Source organism: Cydia amplana, chromosome 15 (genome assembly GCF_948474715.1).
Source record: "Cydia amplana chromosome 15, ilCydAmpl1.1, whole genome shotgun sequence".
Taxonomy (NCBI): domain Eukaryota; kingdom Metazoa; phylum Arthropoda; class Insecta; order Lepidoptera; family Tortricidae; genus Cydia; species Cydia amplana.
Genome location: NC_086083.1, coordinates 3,226,354 through 3,252,521, shown reverse-complemented (window position 1 = coordinate 3,252,521; position 26,168 = coordinate 3,226,354). Strand labels below are relative to the sequence as shown.

Sequence of the window (26,168 nt, the reverse complement as noted above, 5' to 3'; positions counted from 1 at the left end):
TACTTCCCCCACGCGCCCACCGCCATCGGGACCATCCGTCGCCGACATATATATTATGTATTTCTAGATTTAGAGGTAACTAAAATATTTATGTAGCTTTTTCATTAGAGCTTTAATCTTTGAGTAGGTGATATAACAACTCGAGTCTGGAAAATCAAATGTCAAAAACCTCTATAAGTCCCAGGGGTTTTCACTTTTCATGCATTGTTCGATAGCGCGTCCGTGTGACCAAAAGTTCACTAGTATTACCGTTAATTTGTAAGTAGAAATCCTTTCTTGCAACTCCAGCGATGTTTTCAGCTAAACAACTGTACATTCCTTCTTGTTTTGCACTCACGCTTGTGATATTAATTGTACCGTACTCGTTGAAACTGAAAAGGTTTTTATATAATAACATATATTCATTCATTAATAATTTTGGTAATTTTTGACATGCGAGTCTTATAAAGTTTCTTATATATATAAGAAACATTTCATCAATATTGATGGAAAACACACAACCTAAACCAGCGGTCGGCAACCCGCGGCCCGCGGGCCGCATGCGGCCCGTGAACCTGTCACTTGCGGCCCGCGAGCCTCCCTGGCTATTTTGTATATAATATTGATTGACAAACGACAATGTCTAGTCTAGTCATAAATGTGGCCCTAAAAGGTTGCCGACCGCTGACCTAAACCATTAAGGGTAGGAGCTTAAATTTGAAACACATATTCTTTAAGGGTTGAAGAAGTGTGCGAAGAAGGGTTGAAGACGCTAATAGTGTATAGGCTTACCTTAGGTTGGTATTGTTTTTGTTAATAACAGTGCCATTAAACTCCCAATATATGACCGGCAGTGGGAAACCAACAGCGTCACAATTAAGGCTTATATTTGAGCCTATGAGGACAGCTGTGTCGATGTGCAGAGGAGGTTCAATTGATGGTGGAACTGAAACAATTTTACAAAAATTTGGTAAAAGATAATAAAAAGCAAACTTAAACTATTATTTTTTAACTTTAAAATTATTCATTCAATTGTTTATTGCATGGAATTGTTTATTACAAAGAGTCTTATAAGGCATGCGTATGAGCCTCATTGAAATCGTCGACTTCGAAGATCGTGTAATTTCTACTTTACATCTTGAATTAGAGATTCAACTTACCCCAAATATAAACGCTGTAGCTATAACTGGTATTTCCATACTTGTTTTTAACAATACACGTGTATTCACCGAAGTCCGTTAAATTTGCCACAAATCTGGTAGGTAATCAAAAAATATAACGTTTAGATGGCCGAAGTATATATTAAGAATTGTACCTACAGTCAGCAGCAGAAGTTGCAAAGCGGGCGAGGTGATCAAAATGATCTCGACGCGACGTTATTGTTAAGAGAATAAGAGCGTGTCAAGGTTATTTTGAACACCTCGCCCGCTTAGCAACTTCTGCTGCTGACTGTATGCACAATCGTTACATACAGTTTTAACAATTACTACTTATAATCTAAACAAAATTCCTAGACCGTGACAATTTCCATTACTTATATATCTAATATCTATAAAATAAAATAAAATTTGTTTATTTCAGACCATGAGATCCATATTTTTGTTAGTTAACCAGAAAAACTTACATCCTATGTTAGTACTTACATAAGAACACTTATATACCACTTATATACACTATAACCTCATTTAAGAGTAGGTAAGTAAAAAAAACATATGAAGAAAAACTTGCTTATAACATAAACAAACATACCGCATCCCAAACTCGTCAACATATTTCCGGTCATCATTGACCTCGTTTCCATTCTGCAGCCACCTGACTTCTGGTCGAGGAGACCCGGTGTTTCGGCACGGGAGTTCCACTAGCTGCCCTTCTACGAACTGCTGTGGTCCTGGTTCCATTTCCGGTGGAGTTATTTTTGGGGGAACTGGAATAGTTTAAGTATAGTTGGTCAGTCAGTAAGAACCAGGAAACCTATATTCATCCTTTCTTTTGGGTAACGTGCTAGTACTAGTGTAAGACAAAGATGTGTATACATAAGTACATAAGTATGATTATCTCTCTGTCTATGTTTGAAATGAGACAGTCCTTTGACAAACTATATCTTTAGTATCAGTGGTAACGTTGAAAGCGCGATCTACACAACTTTGACACCCGCTATCTTCAGTTTACCCGTGAACAAGATGCATGTAACTGCGTCGAAATATCGGCAGCTCGGAAACAATACAAAAGGTAATCACGGCCCATATCCCGGTCGATATAAGTCTAGTATTTTTAGTACCTGAGATTGAATACATTAGGTTAGCACAGAATAAATAATAGTACTAGGTACAGAAGATTCAATCTCTAATAAAACGCGTCTATTACGACAGATATGACCGCTAGGTGGCGCAAACGCGAGCAGGCGTCCGTTCCGTAGCGGTGCGCGGCAACTACACACCATCACCAAAATTGGTGTGGGCCGCATGTACTTGTAGGTAGGTACTTGTAGCGACGCGACGAAATCGTAGAGTGAGCCACGCCTGGTATTAGGAACTTGTACCTATCACTAATAGTTAGTTTAACAATGTTTTCTTGTAGTGAAGTTCTGTTAGAACTGCTGAGGAGGTGCAAATATAAGTATTTAAGATTATTTGATTAATTTTAGAATGATTTTAAAACGTGGCTAAGTGTATACCACTGTTTTAAAGATAGGGTTTCGTACATTGTTCTTTAGTTACTTACCATAAACAAGTACTGTGAAGTTTTTCAGTGACGACCCCAATATGCTGGTAGCGTTGCAGGTAAACAAACCGGAGTCATATTCAGTAACTCTCTCCAGCACTAACTCATTGTCATTATTTAAATACCTACAAAATAAAAGGTTATTACTAGTACTACATACATTTCCCTATCTACCAGTTTTACGCATTGCTTCTCACAAAATCTACATGTCACATTCTGAATTTAATAGTCATTGTGTCAAAATGTAGTCTGGCAAACAGGCGAATTAGTTTGCCAGACTATACGTAACCATTATTCTAAAGTAGGCGTACTTAGACTAGCAAGGACTTTGTAACCTCCCACTACCTACTTACTTACTTACTTAACTAACCATAATATAAACACCCTCTTTAGATTTGCCCTTAGAATATGGCCATGTGATTTAGTCGTGATCGTCTAGTCTAGCGTTAGGACCCCTCGAAGTGAACCGCGGTACCCTAAGTTCTTTAATGAGTATCAGCTAAATTTTGGACTCTGATTTTACTTACAATTACCTGGACTTTAGGAAAAAAATATATTACAATATTGAAAGCACATTTATTATGACGCTAACGAGTAACTTACTAGAATAATTTATTAAAATACAGAAATAGTACTGAAAGTTACCAGAATTTATTATTGTAATGTAAATGGAGTTATATTTTACTTCAAATGATATTATTTAGGTAAATGCAGCATACATGATAATACCAATATAAAAGAAATATATTTGGTAAAATGAGTTTAAAAATGGGGTTGGTAAAAGCCTGCTACAATCTATTAAGCCTCCGGGATAACATATGAGTAGCACTCCTGGGGTAAGCCCATTTACACCCTAGCATTTCATATTAATATTATCTACCAGCTTCTATTCGAAATATGCTACACATACGCTCGATGCAGGATTGGGGGCTCCTAGTCCAATCAGCAAGGTCAATTGGAACTCCTACCCTACTCTTTAGCCAGACGGGCTATGACCAACACTTCGGAACCTATGCGTGCCTAGATGACAATGAAGAGAAGTGTCAAAGTATCCATCAGTCATCAAAATTACTATTCTTTTTTATTTCAAAAACTAGGGATGCGAATCCCATTTCCATTCCCCAGAACTAAAATATAAACTGTATTTCTAGTATTTTAGAAGTATAAACGAAGTACTAAGTTTATTTGTTAAAAATATATTATATTTTACGAGACTGAAATATCAAGATGAGCATTATTTCACTCAAATTATCCTTTGGATTACTCTTGCCTGCCAAAGGTTCCCTAAAACAGCTAGACGTCGATTTTCTATCTCCGAATAGACTGTGTTCCTAATCCCAACTTGATATTTAAGATTTAATTGTGTAAATACCTTAGAAACATGATTGTAATACTCAGTACCTCGTCTTTACACCAGAAAACCAGAATTTCATAAATAAAAATGGAGATAAGATTTTACATTAATTATTTTCCCCAAATAAATGAAAATATTGGAAGATTTTAGCAGTTGAAACCCTTTACCTATTAACGCACAATTTTAGTATAGTGAAACCGTAGTTGAAGTCCCTTAAAAAGAAAAAATATATCAGTTTTACAGACCAAGACTAAAACGAACCCTAAATTCCGAATAATTAGTGTGTGATTTTACCCTAAACCTACCCTTGTCCCTACTCTAGTATAACCAAAGCACAGTTCGTACTTACCATCGACCTGGTACTTTGGAATATACGCAAGTGTATCCCTACTAAGAAGCTGTAAGAGTTCGGCGAGCGATTCCGAGAATGCAACCTAACAGCTCGTGGACTTGTCTCCCCCCATGGCGGGTTGCACAAAGGCAGGGTGGCAACATGGGTAAGACAGGGCCCTATTATGTATATAAGTGGTATAAATAAATATATTTAATATACGAAGCCTCCAAATACTGTAGATTTCAAATGGGCCCAGATTACTCCGGATGATGCGCACGTGACATCCCCATTATTCATCTAACAGCTGGACATTGGAGAGCTAAGGAGGGAGACGTTTTTCACCTTCTATGTTGGTAAAGAGAAGGTGCCAAGATAACCCTCATCTTGGAGCAAAAAGACTCCTAGACAGCTCACATTTAACACCGCAAGGGGTGAGCTGCCCAGCCGGACAAACAGTCAGTCCAAACAATGATCTGGTTTTGAAAAATATAGCAAAAGACCCCATAGTAAAACACTAAAATAACTAGGTTCTATTTTACGAACCAAACTCCACACAAAATCAAACTAACTAAACACAGAAGTGAAATTCCCTTAAACACCGCTATCTAAGTTCAGTTTTATGACGATATTGTCCCCACAAAACCAAACACAGACACGCTTTCCAAGCCCCTGTTATGCAACGATATTGTCCCTGCATAACGTGACGGCACTTAGAAAACACAGTGTAGAAAACTTCACTATAACACCACACAGTAGCAAAGAATCCCCGCAATAGCCCAAGTTCAGTTTTACGACGATATTGTCCCCGTAAAACTAAACACAGACACGCTTTCCAAGTCCCTGCTATGCAACGATATTGTCCCTGCATAACGTGGCGGCACTTAGAAAAACACTGCGTAGGAAACTTCACTATATTTAAATCCCGTACACGGTAACAAAGAATCTCCACAAAAGTCTAAGATCAGCTTTACGACGATATTGTCCCCGTAAAACCAAACACAGACACCATTTCCACGTTTAAATTCACCAGGATAATTCCCGGCAAAAACAAACATAGTAACAGTAGTAGAGGAACTTTGCTCACCGAATATTTAAACGCCCGAGAACCAGAGTCACTGCTAGCCGATGGTTGAAGAATGAATGCCCCGCCGGCGGCGCGCACCTGCCTTTTATACTCTTTTACTGGCGACATACTGGCGACATAACGGCGACATACTGGCGACATAATGGCGACATAATGGCGACACAATGGCGACATAATGGCGACATACTGGCGACACAATGGCGACATACTGGCGACATAACGGCGACATACTGGCGACATAATGGCGACTGGCGACATACTGGCGACATAATGGCGACTGGCGACATAATGGCGACACAACGGCGACACAATGGCGACATAACGGCGACATACTGGCGACATACTGGCGACATAATGGCGACATACTGGCGACATACTGGCGACATAATGGCGACATAACGGCGACATACTGGCGACATAATGGCGACATAATGGCGACACAATGGCGACACAATGGCGACACAATGGCGACATACTGGCGACACAACGGCGACATACTGGCGACATAACGGCGACATAATGGCGACTTACTGGCGACACAATGGCGACATACTGGCGACACAATGGCGACATACTGGCGACATAACGGCGACATACTGGCGACATAATGGCGACTGGCGACATACTGGCGACATAATGGCGACTGGCGACATACTGGCGACATAACGGCGACATACTGGCGACATACTGGCGACATACTGGCGACATACTGGCGACATAACGGCGACATACTGGCGACATAACGGCGACATAATGGCGACATACTGGCGACATAATGGCGACTGGCGACATAATGGCGACATAATGGCGACACAACGGCGACATAACGGCGACATACTGGCGACATAACGGCGACATACTGGCGACACAACGGCGACATAACGGCGACATAATGGCGACATACTGGCGACATAATGGCGACTGGCGACATACTGGCGACTGGCGACATAATGGCGACATAATGGCGACATAATGGCGACACAACGGCGACATAACGGCGACATAACGGCGACATACTGGCGACATAACGGCGACATACTGGCGACATAACGGCGACATACTGGCGACACAACGGCGACATAACGGCGACATAATGGCGACATACTGGCGACATACTGGCGACATACTGGCGACACAACGGCGACATAATGGCGACATAACGGCGACATAATGGCGACATAACGGCGACATACTGGCGACACAACGGCGACATAACGGCGACATACTGGCGACATACTGGCGACATAATGGCGACATAACGGCGACACAACGGCGACATAATGGCGACATAACGGCGACATAACGGCGACATAATGAGACAAACATTAATCAGAAAGTACCAGGATACCATGACTGAGGAAGAGGTCAATTGCCCCGTACCTATTAGCGATATGCAACCGACGACCAGTGATTTATTAAGACAAATGTTTACCAAAAGTACCAGGCTACCATAACCGAGGAAGAGGTCAAAAGTCGTAAAGTTCGATGCTACCAAGATCTATCCCTTTCACGCTTGCGTCTTAGAGAAAGACGGAGATATTCTCAATGACGTCTACGCACACATTCACAGGCAATAATCGGGTAGTCAGTTTGAGTAGACTAAATTGTAATAAAAAGGAACGCTTTATGGCCCCTCTACACGCACGAACCTGCAAGTATTATTTTACTTTGAGATACTTTTAGTTTCTTTCCGAAAAACACTCCTGTGTGGAAGTATTTTACGTTCACCAGTAGCAAACATACTCAAAACATAGCGGGAAGTTTAAAATCTTAGGCGTTTTGGACTGTTTGTATTAACTCTGTACTAGGAGTTCAGACTTCAATACGACCGAACGTCACGCTGTCAATGTCACTGTCATTCTAATGCCAAAAGTTCACATATTTGGGTTAGTTTCAACTTGTGATGGTTATTTTACGCAAGTTATTAATCTAAATAGCAAAAAATTTATAGTGGGTTATATATTTAATGAAACCACAAGTGATGAAATACGAAACGTGCACTTCAAGTTGTAATTGTGACATTATTCATTGGAATCATGCATGAAATACGCGACTGAAAGGGATTTTAGTATTCAAGGTATTTCTTTCTAGTTTGTGTGTTTTGTAATGAACAAATTAGGTTAATACTAGGTATGTAATAGGCATACGACCAGTCACATCCGCCCCCGATTTAAGTGTTTTATGAATTACAACAGTAATTTGTAAAAAACTTCAATCTACTCTAGATTAGTCGGATATATCCCTCCCTTATCTAAACGTGTAGTGTGTGTCTCAATACTAAGTGACCGCTAGTGACTCAGCTTTGAAATCAGTCCATCAGAACTCTGTCAATGAACCATGACAACTCTTTCCCCAGTCACCTCGCTCCGCCAAGGATAACCAGATTGTGGGTCTGGCAGGTTACTAGTTAACCCGTTCTTGCTAGCTCAACCCGGCAGCACGGGTATTACTCCTGTCTCTACCTTTAGCGCCGTACACTTCCGTAGAAGAGCATCTGATGAGACAGCAAAAACTTCCATGCAAAACGAAGAGACCTTTAATTTTTATAAGTACGGAGCTTTCAATCTCCATTGCCAGAATTCAAACCAAACTTCGTTGCCTTATCACCCCCAGCCACGTTTTCTTGGCGTATGTCTCGTATTTGAATAAAATACACCGACCTTTAAGTTTGTTTGGGTGTGTTTTTTTTTTATAGAAAACAAACTTAAAATTGACACAAGTACCTCAACATGATACGATAAACATATAAAATCAAAGAATCATTAATCCAAATTAGAAAAAAAAATTGACAATAATTATAAGTCATACCACCAATAAAACAACATAAAAGTGTGAATACATTAAATAATTAAATAATTATAACCTCTTGAAAAGAGCCTCGCCCTTTCTGGACGCTCACGGCTCATCAGAATATGTCGAATGCCGATATATCTCATCCAAGACGAGTGAGTGGTTTCGTGAAAGTTTTATTACCTTGTGGAGTACTAGCCATAAAAATCTACCCTGTAAATGGGTTAATCCATTGGATTTTAACCTACTGATAAGATTTTTCCTGGCTAGTTGTGTTTCCCCTTCCCACCCCTGATTGATCCCCTGCAAATACCGACAAATCTAGTTTGATTACACTCTAGCCTATGTCTACCTGCATCAATCCATTTTTTCCAATAAAAGTACATACGTCCACTAGGCATCCATCATCTCATATCCATACATCCCTCTCATAAATCCAGATAAACTAATAATTATAAGCACTCAACGCATTCCTCCTCAGTTACACTTTCACACGATTGAAACAGACAGCCAAGGCGTTGTCATGTAATCAAAATGAAATAATAGAAATCAATCCTATAGTTACATATGTACTTGAAACAAAAAACAATACCGTCCTATCCACATAAAAGCCCATTATTTCTAGTTTTAGATGTTTAAAAAATCTCTGGCATTTATCCCGAGCCTACCCTATTTTTATTTTTTTCTTGTTATGCTGTTTGTTGTAATAGATTAATCATGATCTATTTTGGGAAAGAAAAGGAATATTAAGGTTATGCAGTTAACCAACGTAAGTAAGAACACAGTTAGCCGCAGGTGGCTGCAGAGAAAAACGACCCATCTGCGTATAATTTTAAATGCTAGGTGAAAATAAATAAGAATAGGGAATAAGGATCCGCATAGACATCTGCTATCAGGAAGGCATTGTGCAGAATGGAAGGTTTGGGTGAACAAAACAACGACCCCCAAATGGTCGCGACCCTTAGTCATGAGGATTCGAGAAAAGAACAAGCGAATACTACTGCTGACTGTACATACAATTAATGGAATTAATTTTGAGACGCGCTATTACATTTCACTGTCAAGCCCAGATAATTTATATGGCTGTTTGCAACGTGCAAATATTTCTTTAAAATCGCCGAACCAATAACCGTGTACCGGCTGATTGTCATACGATTCCGACCTAACCACTTTAACACTGGGTAACTTTGTTACAAGGCTTTGTTCGCCTCTTATAATAAAAAAAAAATACCCGAACAAAACTAGAATGAGTTTCGTACATTTAACTCGACTCTACTTGTACTTGTACATTTCCTTTATACAATTAGCCCATTGGGTAGTCAAAATATTTCAAAACGTGTTTACGAATAAACAAAAATATCTGGGATACCCAGCCCCGCTAGAAATACATAATTATAAAACTCGATCCCCCCAGAGTCAAGCCCCAACCTGATCGATTCCTCGCCCCCGTAATCCCCAAATAGAAAACCCCATCGAAATCGTTAGAGCCGGCTCCGAGATCCCTGAAACATACAAACACACATGAACTGCTCGTTTAAAGATATAAGATAAGGTTCAAAGCCAGAAATCCGAAGTTAAGATTTATCAGAAGTTATTTTCCAGTACAAATACTGATCACTCCCTATATGACTTTTATAATGATGATGATGATGATAAATCATAAATACTAGTAAACTACAATATGCGGCTAAACATACTCAAATAACGATTTATTTTATGAACTTTATAAAGGAATCTACTCCGTTTTTTTTTCTAAGGTGACCTGTCGCACTTACGTTGACACCAAATAGCTATGCCCTACAAACATACAACAATGCTATCCCTTCATGTTAACTGGGGTTTTTGAAATCGACAACATATTTTGCGCGAAACAATCCCCTTTTTTATACGATTTTAACTACCTCATATTAAATTATAATGAAAAAGATAAGTTTAAAAAAAATTGAATTTCCTATTGAACATTCAAAAGCTTATGTTTAGGTATTTCTTCTTGGCCTGTATCTTCTATCCCGAAAATTGTGTCTTGAAAGTTCTCTGTAGTCCTTAGGATGGTAGCCACAGGAACAGTAATGCTTGTTGTTTCTTAGTTACACTAGCAGCTTGAAGACTGGATGCTGTCTCTTCTCCTCCAAATCGACGGCACAACCATCTTGTCCAGTTTATCCGGTTACCAGCAAACAATATGACTAAAATATCCAAGAATTCCGAAGTTTTTAGTATGCACTGACTCACTGTAACACTAAAGAATTTTCCCGCCGTTAAATTCGCGTTATCTCACTCTATTTGAATATAGTTAGTTTCGTTTTTCACCTCACTCTAACTGATTTTAACACTTATATTTACACTATAAAACATTCAATAAAACCCGATTCAATGCTTTTAAACATCTAGGTATCTTGAGAACTAAGTAGGTACCTAGGTAGATAGATAGGTAGGTAGATAGGTAGGTAGGTAGGTAGGTAGGTAGGTAGGTAGATAGGTAGGTAGATAGGTAGGTAGATAGGTAGGTAGATAGGTAGGTAGATAGGTAGGTAGATAGGTAGGTAGATAGGTAGGTAGATAGGTAGGTAGATAGGTAGATAGGTAGGTAGATAGGTAGGTAGATAGGTAGGTAGATAGGTAGGTACGTAGATAGGTACGCAGATAGGTACGCAGATAGGTACGTAGATAGGTACGTAGATAGGTACGTAGATAGGTACGTAGATAGGTACGTAGATAGGTGTTCCTTAACCACTGAGTACTGACCGTAATTTAATTCATAACTCGTCTTTGTTTCATAAAATATTTTGTATTGCTAATAAAAATACCTCAATATACCACGTCACTTAAACAAATTACATAAAATGAAGCTCTAAAATTATCCTAAATACAGCAATAAAATTGCAAAATGTCTCATAAATTCACAATAAAAATTAAAACATTTTTCACTACCCAGGCTTCGAACTCGAATTCATAAGCATTTTCTCCATACATTCGTCCGACACTGAGACCGCTAGGCTAACTGAACATTGAGAAAACTGGACAAATTTAGCAATGGGTTTCAAAGAAACACTTTTACTTGTTTTGATTTATTTTTCAAGTAAATTAAGCGCATATTTACTAACAAAAAGATTTTTATTTATAAAGGAAACAAAATGGAACGCAAACAATTAAATGGTAAATACGAACACTTTGTACCTACAAACCACACAAACAAATCACACGGAATTCTTTATAAACCCGCTATTGAACGAGAAAAAAGCATGTGTTTAATATTTTGGAACATTCGAAGGATTGGAATTAGAATGCAAATCATTATTATGTAATGTGAACCGGCGATTTTAGATACTTTTTCATATACGATCGTAACCTACAATTGTTCCGGGTCTAATTGTCAAAATATTTGTACTTACGTGTTATTTCTTGACTATTATCACCGCTGTACGTATGTACACTGCACTAAAGCACGTAAAATAACCACTTTAATGTAAATTTGCCACAGGAAAGTACGTGAATTTAATTCTTTGTTTACAAAATGGACTCGTACACTGCGTGTCTTGCGTTCGCAAGATAACTCCTTTTTTCACTCAAAATACGCGTTTTCACTCACTAAGAACCTTCTCTGAGTAAGCATCTACTTCTATTTTTGTTCAAAACACTGTATATTCCATTGTAATACTGCCTAATAACATATTTCTGTCCAAAACAAAGTTGACCCGTTTACAAAACCGACACGTTTTATTTTAACACGATTTGACCAGATATCATGGCCGTAATTTGTTAACACGCACTTAACCTAAACTTTACAGCTATCCGTATTTATCTTACATAAAGATTTTCATTAAAAGCAGGCCAGTCTTATTTTTCCATTCCTTAAAAACAAAAACAACCTCCATCTTTACAATAACTTTTGACAACTGACAATCATTCTAGAGGCAACATTCTAAGTATAGCTTGTCAAACCACGATTGTCTGTAGCAATGGCGGCAAACCCAAAAATGTATGCGTAAAACCCGGCCTTTCAGAAGTAAAACTTGAATCCCGCGCGTTCCGCTATATTGTATTTTATTTTTTTTGATTTTTAGAACCTATCCCTTTTATATTATTAGCAATATAAACGAACAATTATCAACTAGAAATAAGTTAGTAATATTTAGTCTTGTTTGCACTTATTGTATCTATGTCCGCCATAGATGGTAGAACCCTACAGATGTGATATACGTGGACGTTCAAAAGAGACAAAACATTCGCAACGCGTCACTATGGTTGGTTCTAACACACTACCGCACCGCACCGCGACCTCGGCTTCCGAACTTTAATAATAATGTTAACGGGTCAAAATTGAAACTAAATAAATCTGGGTTTTCGGAGAATTTCTAGACTACTGACAACATCTATATTACATAACTAAAAATATCAGAAAGAAGAAAGAAAGAAATCAAACTGTAATTTGACAACAGACGGAATTAGTACTTGATTTTATGACAACGGTTGGAATTTTCTGCTTAAAAATTAATCTGTATTTATCTATGTTCATAAAGTAATGACTGGCAATCTATTTATTTATTTATTCCTATGCTAAACGAAATCGATCGTGTATACACACTTTTACAATGGACCGCATACACAATGTGACGAAATGATAACACACGCTGTAACGCACCCGACAATACACCAAACCATCCAACGCAATTTGGTCGTGTTCATTTGTTTACCTGTGATTGAATTTAAATAAATAGAAAACAGCAAAGATTTTGTTGTTTTAATATGTATTTTATATTAATAGACACATTTTACAACTAGAAAATCAGAATATTTGATGAAATCGGAATGATACGGAACGTTCGAAGACATTTGTCTATAGTAACTTTAGTGTCTGTCAATTTTCTAAGTTCCGTTGTATAGCCCTTTCTGTGTCCTCTCTTCAAAACTTTTAAAGAAGACGCTTTAGAAGTTTACGATGGCTAAATTAAATCGCTAAACTAATTTTACGAACAAAACTATAACGCAAAGAATGTCTCCTAAAGTTTTATACGTTTTCAATCAATGGCGGAATTTGACAAGCGTACCACAAAACAAATGAAATGGAAAAACAAAATTATCGAATGAACATGTGTTCTCTACTTGTCTCATCAACTCGACGATGTATCTCGTGTTAACAAATGAATTTACAATCTAAAACAAAGGCTATTTAACGTGTCTAACCTTCGTCAAAGTGAATGAATAAGTTTGAAGATCGCTTCTGCAAACAAGGTAAGATTATGTTTTAGTTTCCTTCTTTAAACGACTCACTGCTATTGAAGCCCTGTAATTATACATAGATAGTTAACGGAAAGTTATTTCGGTCGCAATTTGGTCTATTGATTATTGTATCTACTTTTCTGACCGATCCTATCTGTCTCCGACTAGCATTTTTATGGTTTTCCTAGATTGTTATGATTCTACTTATAATGCTTATGACTAATGTGAGTTGCACTAGTTTTACTCTTTGTACAGCAACTTAACCATATTTCTGTTTGAAAAACTGAACGAGATCAAAGTAAAATCCGGTATTTAAAAAATGACGTGTTGATGTTTGTTTCATGCTGTCTAACATATTATTAGGTCTTCACTACACTATTCATATTGCAATAATACTTATAAACTACGATTGCCTTTTCAGTAAGCTGACAACTACTGAAATTATTCCCGGTGTCTGATATGACATAACCTGTTACCGAAGAACAAGAAGTTGAAATTATGCTGTGGAACCTCCCTTTGCTGGTTTTGACGATTCTTTCCTGACCTTTTAACGTAAGTAAAACAACTCTGTTACCATACAAATACTCTTAGAGTTGTACTTACTGTATTTGGCATTTTCCAATGTCGACGTTCTAGAAAGATGATTTGGCTCAATTGTTTTTCTTAAATAAAAACTCGAACTTGGAAGCGCAATACAATAAAATTGACTAAATATATGAATGCCTCAGCTAAAAATAAACAGGTTTCTTTGCATGTTAATGGCAATTTGTAGTGAATATGTATTTTTCTTAAAAAGGAACCAGCGGTGGTCCGGCAACTTAAATAAAGTATGTCGACCCTACTATCTGCAGAAGACAATCTCCATTCAAAAAAGGCTTTTTATCGTTAATGTCCCTACACACTATATTAGTTACTTACTGACTGTGAACTTACAATGAATCATTTTTTTTTTTATTATTTTTTTTTTATGGCTGAAAATATTGAAAACAATTTCCATAAACACATTCTTGACCCGTTCTATCTGTTGCTACAATCTATTCTTAGTTAACTATGTACAAACCATTTTAGAGTGAACGGCTTAACTTTTGAAGTGGTCACAAAATTTCATTTTAATGTTATCTATCTATCCAATTGTTTCACTGGTCAAAACTATTCTTTTTGCAATAAATTCACCAATATATGCCGAAATTTTCAGCAAACCAAATGGTCAGCTGCCGTCAATGGTACATCAAGTCGAACGGAGCAACCTTCCATCGCTGTCCTCGTGGTTCTTCAGAGTGATTTGACACTACTCTAGTAAGTATAACTACTATGCCACTAAAACGTAATTCTTAGACTAAATCCCACTTAGAAAATAAATAAATTTAATTTTTTTCAACTGTTCTTCAAAATCTCTGAATTATTTATTATTTTCCAATTTTTTTCTGTGAAGACCCTACTTGCAGTAGATAATTAACACTTTCGATGAGGCTTATAAATAAACCTTACTTTAGCTAACATTTCCACACTTTCAATTCCAGTGTTTTCCCGGAGAACTACCCGTGCCACAGTGTCAACACTGCCTTCACTGTACATCTACTGACTGCTCCCATTTATGAAAGGTATTTGATCTTATTATATAAATACAAAACTTACTATAAGCTAAATAACTCATGGCTTATGTCTGTCACTAATATTTTAAAGAGAGTTCTCGATGAAAGAGCGGGGATATGAAACTGTATTCAGCTTTTCATTATTCTAATTCTGTTGACTTAGTAACTTAAAACTAGCTTATTGGTGGCCTAACTTTATGGAAATGTGCCCTGTATGAGCAATGATTCTCAAACTTTTTGGATTTTGGAAAACTTAAGTAACTAATGACTAGTTTACTTGGTGAAGCCTAACATTTCCATGGGTGTATTACTTGATTACTTACTTACTTGGCCGGCACGAAGACCTAATGACCTAAAAGCCTTGGCCTCCAACACAAGAGCACGCCAGTTTGCATGGATGCATTGATATACATTGTTATTACAAATCCAGACTGGTTTTATTGAAGTACCCTCGTATTTCAGTATACTGCACATGTATTAAAAATAATAATGCGCCCCCGCGACTGGATGACTTAAGAATAATGTTGACATATTGCCCAGCTAAAACTGACTCTAAGGAAAAGAAAACAGCTACTTATTCTACTTTATTTTAACTGAAATTCCTAATACTTGTCTATGTTATTTCAGACTAACAAGGGCCCTGCCGCTACTGATACTTCAAGACGCCTGTTCGACGGCTTTGTCTCTAGACTTTTGCTGCAACCATGGCTGTGCCTGTTGTCTACACAGAACAATACCGAAAAAATTAAACACCATGATTTTCCTTCATGTTAGGTACTAAGAATGCTAACTTAACCTACTGTACACTATTATTTGATAGTAATCAGAACATGATAGCAAAGTGCCGTCAGCAGAACAGTATACTGTAATCCTAAGCCAAGCTATGATAACATGGTACCACTTTGTACTACAAAAATGCTTATGTATGCACACTGTTCGCCCAGGTGCTTAACTCGTTACAAATCCTAATCGATTTTCATGAAATTGATTGAGTAGTTAGTCATTATCAAATGACTGAGGTACACAAGACAGCTCGCAGGAGCCCTTGTAGATAACGGTAAAACAATGAATGAAACAATGAAACAGTAATTATACATATTTCAGTGCTATTCTTATTCTTGACAGACATTGTGACATTTTTAGGGTCCCGTACCGTAGAGTATGTAGGTAAATGTTCAAATACTATGTATGTTCTACTAATCCTCTAGTAATAATTGCTGTTTGAGTTGAGGGCAGTGAATGAATGGTCGTGGAGATTCTTGGGGAAGGCCTTAGTCCAGTATTGGAAGTCTTTCGGCTGAGATGAATAATGATACTATTACTTATTTAGATTCTTGCACATACATACATACATGTGTGTGTGTACACATACACTAATCAACTAGGCTCAGTCCTAGTATGTGTGGTTGTCACTTAGACCCACGCTGTGCGTAGCTATTTATTGTTTATGATATAGAAGGCAAAAGAACAGGCAATTTACCCGGTGGTGAATGATTACTGTTTGAAAAACAGAGAGTTGTAAGTGCGTTGCTGGCTTTTAAGATGGGACGCCCCCTGTTCCTTAGTATTTCCAGAAATCCTACGTGAAATGAACAGTGTCACGCCCCCCTGATTTCTCAACTACAGTATATATTATTATACAACTAGGTATCTTATCTTAGCCTAGGTTATCTCAGATAAATCTATGTCTAGAATATTGGCAACTGCTTCCTAGCCCAGTCGATAGCGACCCGGTCTGTGAATACTGCCTGGCAACGGCATGCTCCTGCGCGTCTACCACATGAATATGCGCTCCCAAGTCATGAATATTATCTATTTATCTAAGTATGTACTTATCCATACTGGTATGCACTGCGCCGCCTAATACCAGGAGTACAAGCACTGCCTAGCCCGAGGCCAGGTTGATATGTGAAAGATTGTCCTGACCGATATATTTATTTATTTATTTCATTAATGATACTGGCGATAAAACTAATTTCTTAACGAATCTATGACGCAAGGGGAAATGTCTGATTGTATTCGCTTAAAATAACCGTTGTAAGAGCTAAAATTATACTACATGGCTTTAATTTTGTTACTTTATTTTTCAGATATCAATGACGCAAGAAGATGGACTTAAAATTGATTTTTTCTGATGGTAATCATCCTAACTCATGAATATAAAAAGGAATCCCTACCAACAGCAAGAATGATGAATGAAAATAATAAAACTTTTTTTATTTTTATTAAACAGTAACTCTTAAGGATTTATTTATTTTATTTTTCAATGCGTAGTGACTATTATATAATAAAGATAATGCTTCATGACTTTTATTTCTACCACAATAAAAGCAGAGTCCAAACTAAGTGTACCCATTCCATAACACGGTCAGCAAAATGTGCCGTAAAGGCTACTTTCTATTATTTATTTTTAGAAACCTCGGTATCCAAAATGAACCTAAAAGGTAAATTTTAGATCCCTTGGTCACGGAACCAAAATGTAACCTCCCACTACCTACTTACTTACTTACTTAACTAACCATAATATAAACACCCTCTTTAGATTTGCCCTTAGAATATGGCCATGTGATTTAGTCGTGATCGTCTAGTCTAGCGTTAGGACCCCTCGAAGTGAACCGCGGTACCCTAAGTTCTTTAATGAGTATCAGCTAAATTTTGGACTCTGATTTTACTTACAATTACCTGGACTTTAGGAAAAAAATATATTACAATATTGAAAGCACATTTATTATGACGCTAACGAGTAACTTACTAGAATAATTTATTAAAATACAGAAATAGTACTGAAAGTTACCAGAATTTATTATTGTAATGTAAATGGAGTTATATTTTACTTCAAATGATATTATTTAGGTAAATGCAGCATACATGATAATACCAATATAAAAGAAATATATTTGGTAAAATGAGTTTAAAAATGGGGTTGGTAAAAGCCTGCTACAATCTATTAAGCCTCCGGGATAACATATGAGTAGCACTCCTGGGGTAAGCCCATTTACACCCTAGCATTTCATATTAATATTATCTACCAGCTTCTATTCGAAATATGCTACACATACGCTCGATGCAGGATTGGGGGCTCCTAGTCCAATCAGCAAGGTCAATTGGAACTCCTACCCTACTCTTTAGCCAGACGGGCTATGACCAACACTTCGGAACCTATGCGTGCCTAGATGACAATGAAGAGAAGTGTCAAAGTATCCATCAGTCATCAAAATTACTATTCTTTTTTATTTCAAAAACTAGGGATGCGAATCCCATTTCCATTCCCCAGAACTAAAATATAAACTGTATTTCTAGTATTTTAGAAGTATAAACGAAGTACTAAGTTTATTTGTTAAAAATATATTATATTTTACGAGACTGAAATATCAAGATGAGCATTATTTCACTCAAATTATCCTTTGGATTACTCTTGCCTGCCAAAGGTTCCCTAAAACAGCTAGACGTCGATTTTCTATCTCCGAATAGACTGTGTTCCTAATCCCAACTTGATATTTAAGATTTAATTGTGTAAATACCTTAGAAACATGATTGTAATACTCAGTACCTCGTCTTTACACCAGAAAACCAGAATTTCATAAATAAAAATGGAGATAAGATTTTACATTAATTATTTTCCCCAAATAAATGAAAATATTGGAAGATTTTAGCAGTTGAAACCCTTTACCTATTAACGCACAATTTTAGTATAGTGAAACCGTAGTTGAAGTCCCTTAAAAAGAAAAAATATATCAGTTTTACAGACCAAGACTAAAACGAACCCTAAATTCCGAATAATTAGTGTGTGATTTTACCCTAAACCTACCCTTGTCCCTACTCTAGTATAACCAAAGCACAGTTCGTACTTACCATCGACCTGGTACTTTGGAATATACGCAAGTGTATCCCTACTAAGAAGCTGTAAGAGTTCGGCGAGCGATTCCGAGAATGCAACCTAACAGCTCGTGGACTTGTCTCCCCCCATGGCGGGTTGCACAAAGGCAGGGTGGCAACATGGGTAAGACAGGGCCCTATTATGTATATAAGTGGTATAAATAAATATATTTAATATACGAAGCCTCCAAATACTGTAGATTTCAAATGGGCCCAGATTACTCCGGATGATGCGCACGTGACATCCCCATTATTCATCTAACAGCTGGACATTGGAGAGCTAAGGAGGGAGACGTTTTTCACCTTCTATGTTGGTAAAGAGAAGGTGCCAAGATAACCCTCATCTTGGAGCAAAAAGACTCCTAGACAGCTCACATTTAACACCGCAAGGGGTGAGCTGCCCAGCCGGACAAACAGTCAGTCCAAACAATGATCTGGTTTTGAAAAATATAGCAAAAGACCCCATAGTAAAACACTAAAATAACTAGGTTCTATTTTACGAACCAAACTCCACACAAAATCAAACTAACTAAACACAGAAGTGAAATTCCCTTAAACACCGCTATCTAAGTTCAGTTTTATGACGATATTGTCCCCACAAAACCAAACACAGACACGCTTTCCAAGCCCCTGTTATGCAACGATATTGTCCCTGCATAACGTGACGGCACTTAGAAAACACAGTGTAGAAAACTTCACTATAACACCACACAGTAGCAAAGAATCCCCGCAATAGCCCAAGTTCAGTTTTACGACGATATTGTCCCCGTAAAACTAAACACAGACACGCTTTCCAAGTCCCTGCTATGCAACGATATTGTCCCTGCATAACGTGGCGGCACTTAGAAAAACACTGCGTAGGAAACTTCACTATATTTAAATCCCGTACACGGTAACAAAGAATCTCCACAAAAGTCTAAGATCAGCTTTACGACGATATTGTCCCCGTAAAACCAAACACAGACACCATTTCCACGTTTAAATTCACCAGGATAATTCCCGGCAAAAACAAACATAGTAACAGTAGTAGAGGAACTTTGCTCACCGAATATTTAAACGCCCGAGAACCAGAGTCACTGCTAGCCGATGGTTGAAGAATGAATGCCCCGCCGGCGGCGCGCACCTGCCTTTTATACTCTTTTACTGGCGACATACTGGCGACATAACGGCGACATACTGGCGACATAATGGCGACATAATGGCGACACAATGGCGACATAATGGCGACATACTGGCGACACAATGGCGACATACTGGCGACATAACGGCGACATACTGGCGACATAATGGCGACTGGCGACATACTGGCGACATAATGGCGACTGGCGACATAATGGCGACACAACGGCGACACAATGGCGACATAACGGCGACATACTGGCGACATACTGGCGACATAATGGCGACATACTGGCGACATACTGGCGACATAATGGCGACATAACGGCGACATACTGGCGACATAATGGCGACATAATGGCGACACAATGGCGACATACTGGCGACACAATGGCGACACAATGGCGACATACTGGCGACACAACGGCGACATACTGGCGACATAACGGCGACATAATGGCGACTTACTGGCGACACAATGGCGACATACTGGCGACACAATGGCGACATACTGGCGACATAACGGCGACATACTGGCGACATAATGGCGACTGGCGACATACTGGCGACATAATGGCGACTGGCGACATACTGGCGACATAACGGCGACATACTGGCGACATACTGGCGACATACTGGCGACATACTGGCGACATAACGGCGACATACTGGCGACATAACGGCGACATAATGGCGACATACTGGCGACATAATGGCGACTGGCGACATAATGGCGACACAACGGCGACATAACGGCGACATAACGGCGACATACTGGCGACATAACGGCGACATACTGGCGACACAACGGCGACATAACGGCGACATAATGGCGACATACTGGCGACATAATGGCGACTGGCGACATACTGGCGACTGGCGACATAATGGCGACATAATGGCGACACAACGGCGACATAACGGCGACATAACGGCGACATACTGGCGACATAACGGCGACATACTGGCGACATAACGGCGACATACTGGCGACACAACGGCGACATAATGGCGACATACTGGCGACATACTGGCGACATACTGGCGACACAACGGCGACATAATGGCGACATAACGGCGACATAATGGCGACATAACGGCGACATACTGGCGACACAACGGCGACATAACGGCGACATACTGGCGACATACTGGCGACATAATGGCGACATAACGGCGACACAACGGCGACATAATGGCGACATAACGGCGACATAACGGCGACATAATGAGACAAACATTAATCAGAAAGTACCAGGATACCATGACTGAGGAAGAGGTCAATTGCCCCGTACCTATTAGCGATATGCAACCGACGACCAGTGATTTATTAAGACAAATGTTTACCAAAAGTACCAGGCTACCATAACCGAGGAAGAGGTCAAAAGTCGTAAAGTTCGATGCTACCAAGATCTATCCCTTTCACGCTTGCGTCTTAGAGAAAGACGGAGATATTCTCAATGACGTCTACGCACACATTCACAGGCAATAATCGGGTAGTCAGTTTGAGTAGACTAAATTGTAATAAAAAGGAACGCTTTATGGCCCCTCTACACGCACGAACCTGCAAGTATTATTTTACTTTGAGATACTTTTAGTTTCTTTCCGAAAAACACTCCTGTGTGGAAGTATTTTACGTTCACCAGTAGCAAACATACTCAAAACATAGCGGGAAGTTTAAAATCTTAGGCGTTTTGGACTGTTTGTATTAACTCTGTACTAGGAGTTCAGACTTCAATACGACCGAACGTCACGCTGTCAATGTCACTGTCATTCTAATGCCAAAAGTTCACATATTTGGGTTAGTTTCAACTTGTGATGGTTATTTTACGCAAGTTATTAATCTAAATAGCAAAAAATTTATAGTGGGTTATATATTTAATGAAACCACAAGTGATGAAATACGAAACGTGCACTTCAAGTTGTAATTGTGACATTATTCATTGGAATCATGCATGAAATACGCGACTGAAAGGGATTTTAGTATTCAAGGTATTTCTTTCTAGTTTGTGTGTTTTGTAATGAACAAATTAGGTTAATACTAGGTATGTAATAGGCATACGACCAGTCACATCTTGCATGCAATTTACGTTACATTACACATGAATGCATACACATGCCGACTAGTAAGGTAAACTGCATTCAAAAGTTTGATCAGATACTGCAATGTAATGAAAATTTCATGCAAGGTCTTGCAAGTCTAAACCTCGCTTTACGGCTCGGCCACGACATTGAGCGACTTGCGACGGCGGCAGCGATAGTCATAGGTTGGAGCGAGACACAGCGACCGGACCTTTCGTTCCCAGCTATGGTTATCGCTGCCGCCGTCGCCAGTCGCGTAATGTCGTGGCCGAGCCGTTACACTTACATGTTTTTCGTATATCCCATTGGCATTAGGTCCTTGGTCCAAGTGACCCACGGTTTGGGCACACCCCCGGCCTGACAAGATAGGGTCAAAGGCTGTCCGGCTTCGATTTCTAAAGGCTTGGGGTCTATCTCGTTAGACTCAATTTCTGGCGCGTCTGTTGAAAAAATGTGACAAAAGATTAAATTATATTTAAAGATTCTGCCTTACAAGGTATAACATCGTTGTCGAGTTAACCTGGTAAAAATAAGTATCAAAACGGTCTAGCAAAAGACTTTAGTAAATTACAAAAAGTTATGAAAACTGTAATTTGTTATGCGTGTGTGAATGTCTATTTAATTATTGACAAATGGTAAGGTAAACGTACTAGTGCTTGCCATGCTAATGCCCAATACATGACACGTTACCCTGCTGTCACCTCTATTGACAATGACTTAAGTATCAAGATGACATGTACTTGTACTGGAACCACGTCGAGCACCAGTACGTTTACCTTATATGATTCTCTACCATATCATGATAATTAAGTCTCTATTACAATCACGCCGTGTTTTTAAATATCGACTTTATTCTATTTTGGTTAAGGTCTAAATTGAAATGTATAAAACCAAACTGTCAAACAAAATAAATTCAATTAAATTGGGCAAGATTTTATCGAAAATTTTGAACACATAAATAAAACTCACATTGAACAACTAACGTCACGTCGTAATAATCTCTTCCCAGCACATTTTCAGCGATACACCGATATAATCCAGCGCGGTCAATAGTGACATTCGATATGATGACCTGACTTCGATCCTCACTTGTCATGTTGGTCGGTAGATAAGCAAATTCTTGGGATGAGTCGGGTAAAAATTGCCATGTTAATGTTGGCGATGGATTTCCTTTTGAAACGCTGAAAAATATATAGGATTCTTATTAATTTGCTTCAGACAAGCGCTTGCGATAGTTGCGATATAAAGGTACAGTCAGCAGCAGAAGTTGCTAAGCGGGCGAGGTGTTCACAATTGCCTTGACACGCTCTTATTCTCTTAACAATAAAGTCGCGTCAAGATCATTTTGAACAGCTGGACCGCTTAGCAACTTCTGCTGCTGTAGATAACTAAGCGGACCCTAGTCTGATTTAGGATGAAAACGCAAAGGCATTTACGTATTTTTATTTTTGTTGCTCTAGAATTTTGTTGTGATTTGTGAAATCTAGATATCAAGATGTTTATATAATTTAAGAAGAGATGGTATAACGATACAAAATCTCACCTACATGTTAAAATTGTAGAATTTCCTTTCGTTGACACCACAGTTCCCGGTTCCTTGGCCAACGTTGGAGTTGCTGAAAAAAAAAATATTCAGTATTTTTTTATGTCTAACAGTTAATATGTACAAAAATTTTGCCCTGGCCTCACGAGTTTATCAATTTCCAGTTGACATCATTGATCATAGGCTAGTTGACTGCCTAAACCATTTCACTGAACCACGTTAAAATAAACCAATTCAAAAAATTAAATAGGTACGTACCTAAACCATGAACACTTAAGGCCCCACTCACAACTAGTTCCTCATACCCATTACTAGCTTTACACATATAAAGTCCTAGATCATCAAAGTCAACTCTGTCAATAGCAATGGCCGAGTTATCGCTGGACCTGCGTATGTTTTGTTTAGTACTTAATTCTGTGGTGTTGTGGTACCATTTTACTTGGGCGGTTGGGTATGAATCTATCTGGCATACCAAAGTTACGTCGGAGTACAGTTGTGTTGATATATCTGGAATAATAAAACAACATTGTGGTATATACTGCAGGTTACAAAAACCTAAAGGTGGGGAATAGTCGGACAGACCGACAGACAGACGCACGAGTGATCCTATAAGGGTTCCGTTTCTTCCTTTTGAGGTACGGAACCCTAAAAATAAGAAGTGTACACGATGACAAACAGGTCAAACACGTCTACCTCCAAATGGCTCGGCTCTTTACCAAATGGTGCTTTTAATATAAGAAAAGTACTCAAATTCATTGAATGTTCCTATAATTTACGAAGAGTTCCCTCGATTTCTGAAGGGTCTTCCCAATATATTTATTGATTGTTTAAAATCCACCTTAGATCTAACTTCGATCACATTTTGGTGGCTATGGAACTCTACCCTTTCAAACAAAAAATATCCGATCCAGATGTCTTAGCGAAATAAGGGAACACTTATTAAAAAAAGATCCTGATAAACAGACGAAGAATATTGCGTTATATTTTTTACCTGAAAACCCTTGCAATAATCTCATAGGCGCCCTAACGCCAACTGTCACGGAATCCTGGTGAATGCCGGCCGCATTTTCTCCGAAACAGAAGTATGTGCCGTCCACTTTCGTCGTCTTACTATCGATTTCCAAGACGCTTCTGTACACGTTCGCGGAAATTACTGAAACCTGAAATGTAAAAAAATGTGTCGTTTCTAAGCAAAAAGTCCTACTTAGTGTAAGGCCTGAGTGGACGCTCGAGTTGGGCGTGCAGCGGGGCGGGGCGTGCGGCGTGCATGTTAAACAAATGCAAACGTATAGGAGCGGCCTTAGTGCACGCTGCTCACATCACGCGTGAGCCCACAGCCACGCTGCACGCCCCGCCGAACGCTCCGCTCCGAGCGTCCACTCAGGCCTTACAATTAGTCGCTTAACGATAAGCACGCTTTGACAGGTTATTCGTATAAAGATACAAGCGAATCTCGTCATTATGGTAAAGCGACAACGTTGGACCTTTGATTAGACGTCAACACTTAGGTATAATGATTAATGGCGTTATTCATAAACGGCTGCTATCTTAATCAGTTGATGATCGTCGTTTGTCCCTATCCGTCGTTATGCCACAGAGAGGGACAAACGATGATCATCAGCTGGTTAACTTCAGTCGTGTAAGGTTATGTCTGTCGCCATCTATTTCCACTTCCAGTTGTTCTTAAACTAGCACTATTATATGCTTCGGCGGGAATAGCATTTCGTACATTCGTCTCATTTTATCGGCCTCAATTTCACTTCGTCCGACAAAATTGCTCATCCACGAATAGCCATTTTCCGTCCTTGCAATAAGGTACTATTATTCCACAAATACTTACCTGTATTCATAGAATCGTTTATTGCAAAGGCTGCGATTCCACCAGATATGTGGAATCGCGGATGCGTGGCGAGGGATGCGTTTGTTAATAACCAATAGATCTTTGCTGACTAGAGCTGCGCTAAGCGAGGATATATTATAGGTAAATGAAGTGATTGTTTAAATTATTCAATGTTAGTATGTCTCATAACAGTTTAAATTCGATAATTTTATTGGTTCTTAACACATCCCTCGCTACAGTCGCTACGCATTCTAAGAAACGCAGCCTAACACGAATAGAAGTTATTTATAAATAAATAAAAAACATTTACTTCAGACCTTGGTCCAAAGTCTCAGTCTCAAAGTCTTGGTCTTGGTCATTGGTTGGTTGGTTGGTTGGCTTGGTTGGTTGGTCTTAGTATTTATAAAGTTGATGTACCACTTACGGTGTTGTTAAGAAACGTCTCAGTTTCCCGATGCCATACTATCCGCGGCTCCGGCTTGGCTTTCACCAAGCAGCTGATGCTGTATGCCGTGCCATTCAGTAGGGTAATATTTTTATCGCCATCGATTTCCACCTCCGGTTTTATTAGAGCTATTATTTGGACGGAATCTGACACTGAAAAATGCATATACGTTAGGTTACCATCAGGGTA

The 26,168-nt window shown here is 38.8% G+C and overlaps 1 protein-coding gene across 1 annotated transcript in view; it reads right to left on the bottom strand.

Annotated features, from left to right (window-relative positions):
• The window catches only part of LOC134654456 (hemicentin-1-like), a 63,250-nt gene that overhangs the window by 25,807 nt on the left and 11,275 nt on the right, over window positions 1-26,168 (bottom strand). The window contains exons 15-25 of the mRNA XM_063509899.1: window positions 25,959-26,131; window positions 24,686-24,854; window positions 23,953-24,201; window positions 23,695-23,767; window positions 23,121-23,332; window positions 22,438-22,591; window positions 2,701-2,825; window positions 1,729-1,903; window positions 1,140-1,234; window positions 772-925; window positions 250-371 (exon numbers count right to left, since the gene is read on the bottom strand). Coding sequence (XP_063365969.1) covers window positions 250-371; window positions 772-925; window positions 1,140-1,234; window positions 1,729-1,903; window positions 2,701-2,825; window positions 22,438-22,591; window positions 23,121-23,332; window positions 23,695-23,767; window positions 23,953-24,201; window positions 24,686-24,854; window positions 25,959-26,131 — 1,701 coding nt within the window. The remainder of the gene's footprint in view (window positions 1-249; window positions 372-771; window positions 926-1,139; window positions 1,235-1,728; window positions 1,904-2,700; window positions 2,826-22,437; window positions 22,592-23,120; window positions 23,333-23,694; window positions 23,768-23,952; window positions 24,202-24,685; window positions 24,855-25,958; window positions 26,132-26,168) is intronic.